The sequence below is a fragment of the Coregonus lavaretus genome, assembly GCF_964263955.1.
Source record: "Coregonus lavaretus genome assembly, chromosome: 7".
Classification (NCBI taxonomy): domain Eukaryota; kingdom Metazoa; phylum Chordata; class Actinopteri; order Salmoniformes; family Salmonidae; genus Coregonus; species Coregonus lavaretus.
The window spans coordinates 51831372-51839215 of record NC_139994.1 but is presented as its reverse complement, the minus strand read 5'-3'; the positions used below and the strand labels follow the sequence as shown (position 1 = coordinate 51839215).

Below are 7844 nucleotides of genomic sequence, written 5' to 3'. Positions count from 1 at the left end.
CATGCATGTTCCCAACAAGTTCACAACTATGAGTGTCTTGACGTAGACAACAGTAGCTGTAGTGATAAAGAATAAGGGATGCCAAACTTGAATGATTATTACTAAATTTGTACTAAATATATAAGGATAAGAATATACCTATAATAAAATGTTTGTGTGTCTGATTCAGTCCAGCCACGAGACTCTGTGACTCTGTACAATGTGAAGAAGATTGTCGTACCGGAATATGGTGTCAAAAAAAATGAAGCGTCCAGTTCGACCAATCATCTGTAACTCCATTGTTGAAGTGTTGTCTACATAGGTTAACTTTTTCCACTCAAGACAGGTTGTGAGGATGATGACATCTTCAAAGAGGATGACACTGTTTCTGATATTTCCACTTCTTGTAGAGATGGGTAAGTCCAACTTTTATGTTTCTCTGCTTATGTGATGTCCGCCCTTGATTTGGATGCATGAGATATCACATGTAATACTTTACAGACATTTTGAATATTCTAAGTTGTATTTGGGGTATGTAACAGCAAATATGTTGTATTGTTCATGTTCTTTAATACATGTGGTAGCTGGTACTGAGTCCTCATCCATACTTCAGGACAGTGGACTCATATCAGCCAACGTTGGAGACTCCGTGAATGTGCACTGCTTCTATGAAGGCGACATGGCCATGCATTTCTCCTGGTACAAGCAACCCTTGAGAGATAAGCTTCAACTCTTATCAACCGTCTATAAGTTTGACAGGAACACAACATTTTACCATGAGTTTAAGGATAACCCTCGCTTCTCAGTGGAAAATGGCCAAGAAAAGAATCACCTAAGGATCTCAGACATGCAGCTCTCTGATTCAGGCACATACTACTGTGGAAGTGCTTATCGCAACAAGGTGGAGTTTGGAGAAGGAGCCATTCTCATAGTAAAAGGTACGTTTTTGTCAAACTGAATTTACAGATATGAAGTGTAAATATAAGGTATTATCTAATATGATTAAATGTTGAGTTTGAAAACATTCTACAGTAATATTCTATAGATTCACTGGGTTTATTGAACTTCTTGTCAGGATCAGGGTCCTACAGCATGTCTGTGCTCCAGCAGCCTGTGTCTGAGTCAGTCCTCCCAGGAGACTCTTTGACTCTGAACTGTACAATACACACTGAGACCTGTGCAGGAGAACACAGTGTCTATTGGTTCAGACATGGCTCAGGAGAATCCCTTCCAGGAATCATTTACACCCATGGAGACAGGAGTGATCAGTGTGTGAAGAGCCCTGAGGCTGGGTCTCCTACACAGAGCTGTGTCTACAACCTCCCCAAGAGGAACCTCAGCCTCTCTGATGCTGGGACCTACTACTGTGCTGTGGCCTCATGTGGAGAGATACTGTTTGGGAACGGGACCAAGCTGGACATTCAAGGTAAAACCCACTTAATCTGTTAATATCCCCAACAATACCGTATATTCTTGCAAACGGCCTACCTCCAAATGATCATATCCTTTTTTCTCAACAAGCTTTATAATAACACCATTAGCTTTTGATGCCATATTTTACTGTTCGATGATCTTCCTAACCACTCATGAATACAATATGAATACCCTGATACCCTTTCCACAGTTTCAGAGCATGATCCTCCATTTGATCAGAGTCCTACTGTTCTGGCCTTGGTCGTCTCCAACATCGTTCTGGGGATAGTGACCCTTCTACTTGTCTGGGCGCTGTGCAAGACTCGGAACAGAGATAGCAGAGGTATTACTTTATATCCAATGTATCCAATGTATCTAACGTTATAGCTGTGTCTAATGTTTCATGCATCTCTATGCGATGTACCTTCTGTAAATATCAGTTAAATAACCAAAGTATAAGCATTGTTAATTAACTACATGTTGTTAAAAAGAGATAGATTGTCATAAAAATAATAGCTGGCCTTCCTCTATTTCAATCTCTTTGAAGGGAGGACAGATGTCCCAACATCCCAGGGCAATCAGGTACATTTGTCAACATTTATAAATACAGTATATTTTCAAGAAACTGCCATTTAATTTTCCTTACAGCTAATATTCAGCTTATTTGTGCTTTTTATGTTATGAAGCTTTCTTGGAGGCAATAGGTCACTCTACTAGATGAAGCCTTCTGATCTTTGTGATCGTTGTTCATTTTTCCATGAAACTTCTGTCTGTCACTGTTCCACTGACTGTCAGGTCATTGTAGTGGGTGTACAGTCTGAACAGTCCTGTCTTTTGTAGAGTGTTTTCTTCCACAGGAGAATAGAAACATTATATAGTAGATCATGATATCATCAAAATGTATTTTCTCATGGCTCCACCCCCCTCAGAATCAAGACAGTGACATATTGAACTATGCAGCTGTGAGTTTCACCCCCAAGAAGAACTCCTCCTCCTCTAGAAGAGCAAGAGAGAAGACCAGCAGAGAGGATGCAGTGTACTCTGAGGTCAGATACCTGCAACAGCAGTGAGAGGTATCACCACTGTCAAAAAGACTCCAAGAAAAACCATTTAACTATTTGTAGCCTAATGAAACTTTTAGTATTTGAAATTGGTATGGAATTTACAATGCAACAAAGAAACTGTTTTTTTTAACATTGTCCATATGCTAGATTTATATAATGATCCTGTAATGCCTTATATAGCCATAACCTTTTACAGCTTTTTATTGTAAGAAATTATCTGATAGACAATCCCATTTTTGCTCTATGACTGTGTTTTTAACATAATAAACCATTAATTGATACACTCCGTACATCTCTATTCTCTGTCTACAGATCATCTCTGCTACCACATATACAAATATACAATGTCATTAAAGGAATAGCAGTTTAGCTGAATATGTGTCAGGCTCCATCACACCATTAGAAATGGAGAAACACCAACACACATCTATTTCTTATCAAAGAAGAGGTGCCTTTTTTATTTAACCTTTATTTAACCATGTTTAGTCTCGCTGATATACAAACACATTTTTCAGGAGATACCTTGTTCTCGCACACCATGAGAATCTCTCTGACTCCACATACCGAATAGATAGACATGTACAGTGGGGAAAAAAAGTATTTAGTCAGCCACCAATTGTGCAAGTTCTCCCACTTAAAAAGATGAGAGAGGCCTGTAATTTTCATCATAGGTACACGTCAACTATGACAGACAAAATGAGAAAAAAATATCCAGCAAATCACATTGTAGGATCTTTAATGAATTTATTTGCAAATTATGGTGGAAAATAAGTATTTGGTCGATAACAAAAGTTTCTCAATACTTTGTTATATACCCTTTGTTGGCAATGACACAGGTCAAACGTTTTCTGTAAGTCTTCACGAGGTTTTCACACACTGTTGCTGGTATTTTGGCCCATTCCTCCATGCAGATCTCCTCTAGACCAGTGCTGTGTTGGGGCTGTCGCTGGGCAACACAGACTTTCAACTCCCTCCAAAAATGTTCTATGGGGTTGAGATCTGGAGACTGGCTAGGCCACTCCAAGACCTTGAAATGCTTCCTTCGTTGCCCGGGCGGTGTGTTTGGGATCATTGTCATGATGAATGATCCAGCCACGTTTCATCTTCAATGCCCTTGCTGATGGAAGGAGGTTTTCACTCAAAATCTCACGATACATGGCCCCATTCATTCTTTCCTTTACACGGATCAGTCGTCCTGGTCCCTTTGCAGAAAAACAGCCCCAAAGCATGATGTTTCCACCCCCATGCTTCACAGTAGGTATGGTGTTCTTTGGATGCAACTCAGCATTCTTTGTCCTCCAAACACGACGAGTTGAGTTTTTACCAAAAAGTTCTATTTTGGTTTCATCTGACCATATGACATTCATCCAAATGCACTCTAGCAAACTTCAGACGGGCCTGGACATGTACTGGCTTAAGCAGGGGGACACGTCTGGCACTGCAGGATTTGAGTCCCTGGCGGCGTAGTGTGTTACTGATGGTAGGCTTTGTTACTTTGGTCCCAGCTCTCTGCAGGTCATTCACTAGGTCCCCCCGTGTGGTTCTGGGATTTTTGCTCACCGTTCTTGTGATCATTTTGACCCCACGGGTTGAGATCTTGCGTGGAGCCCCGAATCGAGGGAGATTATCAGTGGTCTTGTATGTCTTCCATTTCCTAATAATTGCTCCCACAGTTGATTTCTTCAAACCAAGCTGGTTACCTATTGCAGATTCAGTCTTCCCAGCCTGGTGCAGGTCTACAATTTTGTTTCTGGTGTCCTTTGACAGCTCTTTGGTCTTGGCCATAGTGGAGTTTGGAGTGTGACTGTTTGAGGTTGTGGACAGGTGTCTTTTATACTGATAACAAGTTCAAACAGGTGCCATTAATACAGGTAACGAGTGGAGGATAGAGGAGCCTCTTAAAGAAGAAGTTACAGGTCTATGGGAGCCAGAAATCTTGCTTGTTTGTAGGTGACCAAATACTTATTTTCCACCATAATTTGCAAATAAATTCATAAAAAATCCTACAATGTGATTTTCTGGAAAAAAAAATCTCATTTTGTCTGTCATAGTTGACGTGTACCTATGTTGAAAATTACAGGCCTCTCTCATCTTTTTAAGTGGGAGAACTTGCACAATTGGTGGCTGACTAAATACTTTTTTTCCTTACTGTATATGATTTACAATAAATGCTCTCTTTGTAAGAAATGCAGTGTCGGTTCACACACCTACCAGGAAGGGTGTGATTTGATGTATCACCCACCAATCATAGAAAAAAGGTTCATTTCTGCCTTTCTCTGTAACTGTCAGGGAAGAAGCCTACTGATCACATCACTGCACCAGTCCATTTGGTTCAGGGAGGGGGAGAGTAACCACTCAGGACGGACTGCAAGATGACCCCGCTATTCATCTGTACGGTGATTCTGCATCTCACTTGTAAGTATTGTATGTAGATATTTAAACTGCCGTGTCCATTTTTCCTGTGTTTCAGTAGTTATTTACGGTAATATAACTGGCATTGTCCTCTACCTTGGTTCAACTTATTGACATGGCTTTACTGAAACACTTATGCAAATTGTGAATTGATTAATTTACGTCTACATCAATTAGCCAAACATGAGCCCTTTACCTCTGGATGATTTACACCATTACCAAATATTTCCCTCTCCAACTATGTCCTCTGTCCTGTGTGTTCCAGATGGTACCTTGCATCCCATTGTATCTCAGCCTGTGCTGACATAATCAGTGCCCCTAGGGGGATCTGTGACTCTGGAGTGCTTCTCCACTGTAGACTCAGTGTTATCCTGGATAGGGCTGAAACACACACCAGGACATGGGCTTGTATCCATATAACAATCTACTATGAAAAAATGCAATTCCAGGGAGATTTCGCAAATACGTCTCGTTTTGAGCTGCAAAGGATGATTCGAGTTTTAATTTGACCCTATGGAATGTTGCCCATTCTGATGTTGGATCGTATCATTGTGGAATACTCTGGTATAATGAATAGTATTTTGGAGATGGTGCATATCTCATGATTCAAGGTCAGTGTAGAAACAGAAAGTTTAGTAGCAAACTATGTTTCCAATTTGAATTTCAGATTTTCTTCCATCAGAATGTCTAAATGTTGTTTGGTTCTCTTTAGCCAATGAATCAACTCAAGTGAACGGAACCAGGATGGACATTGAGGGTAAGACATTCTAAGACCTGATTTTTATTTATATTTATTTTTGACAAATTCTGAAAAGTATGTATTCTCCTCACACGGGGCACCAAATGTAGGTACAGTTATTATAAATGAATGTGTAGGGTTTTCTGGTCAGCAAACTTAAGAATTCCCTCTAATTTAGTAATTGTGGATGAAGTACCTATCTCTCTTTCTTTATTTTTGAATCTGAACATGGACACACAAAATTATGCTGCACTGAGCTTCTCAATAAACAAATCATAGCGTGGAAGAAGGAGAGGGCAGGGTGGAGATGTTTCTGAGACAAGTTGTGTATGCTCCCATGAAGCAATAACCGTGAAATACTTCCCATCAATCTTGTTTAATAATAATAATAATAATAATAATATGCCATTTAGCAGACACTTTTATCCAAAGAGACTTACAGTCATGTGTGCATACATTTTTACGTATGGGTGGTCCCGGGGATCGAACCCACTACCCTGGCGTTACAAGCGCCATGCTCTACTAATTGAGCTACAGAGGACTGTAAAAAAACTTGACTGGCCTGCACAGAGCGCTGACCTGAAACCCATCAAACACCTTTGGGATGAATTGGAACGCCAACTGCAAGCCAGGTCTAATCACCCAACATCAGTGCCCGTCCTCACTAATGCTCTTGTGGCTGAATGGAAGCAAGTCCCTGCAGCAATGTTCCAACATCTAGTGGAAAGCCTTCCCAGAAGAGTGGAGGCTGTCAACTCCATATTAATGGCCATGATTTTGGAATGAGATGTTCGATGAGCAGGTGTCCACATACCTTTGGTAATGTAGTGTACTTTGCAAACTGCTAGTGCCATTGAGAATTGGTTAGCCTCTAACCCCCCTAAACCTAGTCAAGTTCCACACTGAAAATATGCATTAACATTAGTTTGATAAAGACTGAGCATATTTTCGTCAGAATCATTAAGCAAATGCCTACTCACCAAACAGACGTAGTGGCCGTAATTTATCACCATGCAGTGTTCAATGTGGAATGATTCATTAATTTAGAAAATTCCAAAGAACAGGCAGGTTTAAGTAAGTTAATATATCATACTGTAGCTATCTTCTGTATACCCCCCCCTACCTTGGCACAGCACAACTGATTGGCTAAAATGCATTAAGAAGGGAAGAAATTCCACAAATTAACTTTTAACAAGGCACCCCTGTTAATTGAAATGCATTCCAGGTGACTACCTCATGAAGCTGGTTGAGAGAATGCCAAGAGTGTGCAAAGCTGTCATCAAGGCAAAGGGTAGCAAAGGGTAGCAAAGAATCTCCAATATAAAATATATTTTGATTTGTTTAACACTTTTGATTCCATGTGTGCTATTTCATAGTTTTGATGTCTTCACTATTATTCTAAAATGTAGAAAATAGTAAAAATAAAGAAAAACCCTTGAATGAGTAGGTGTTCTAAAACTTTTGACTGGAAAGTGTATATTGTTAATAAACAAGCATAATAGACATACCATGAATGTCCAGCTTGGTCCCTTCCCTGAACAGTATCTCCCCACATGAGGCCACAGCACAGTAGTAAGTCCCAGCATCAGAGAGGCTGAGGTTCCTCTTGGGGAGGTTGTAGACACAGCTCTGTGTAGGAGACCCAGTCTCAGGGATCTTCTCACACTGATCACCTCTGTCTCCATGGGTGTAAATTATTCGTGGCTGGGCTTGAGCAAGAGCAACAGACAAAGCTGAAAAAGATACATGTTTTGATTAATCGAAGACCTCAATCTCAATCTAGGTCATGCATGTTCAGGTACTATACTGAAAATTGTTACAAAGTGTAGTGTCGGACCACATATATTTAAATCCTAAATACATAGGCATTATCCTCCGTTTCAATAGTAAATGTCCACTATTACAGCTGGCTCTACATGCTCCAAATAACTGAGAGATGGCCAGACAGAGTTTAGTCATTGTCCCCCTCTGTAGATACATCCCCATCATGCATCTACCAGTGGAGGCTCCTCAGAGGAGGACGGGGAGGACCATCCTACTCAGTGAATTTCAGAAAAGATAAATAGCGAAACATTAAATAAGTTATCATTTTTAGATAAAACTAAACTAAGTATATTCACATCACCAAATACTTGAGTAAAACACACTGGTTTGCAATGACGGTCTATAGTAGCCTCAGTAGAACTCTGTAGGGTAACACCATGGTGCAGCCGGAGGCCAGCTAGCTTCTGTCCTCC

General features: G+C 40.4%; 1 protein-coding gene across 1 annotated transcript; it reads left to right on the top strand.

Moving 5' to 3' along the window:
• Positions 1–337: 337 nt before the first annotated feature.
• On the top strand, positions 338–2462 carry LOC311133076 (uncharacterized protein; the record flags this gene model as incomplete). Its single annotated transcript, XM_084166511.1, has 6 exons — positions 338–395; positions 555–917; positions 1055–1405; positions 1604–1735; positions 1940–1974; positions 2322–2462. The coding sequence occupies 6 exons, from the start codon at positions 338–340 to the stop codon at positions 2460–2462; spliced, it is 1080 nt and encodes a 359-aa protein (XP_084022637.1).
• Positions 2463–7844: the final 5382 nt, after the last annotated feature.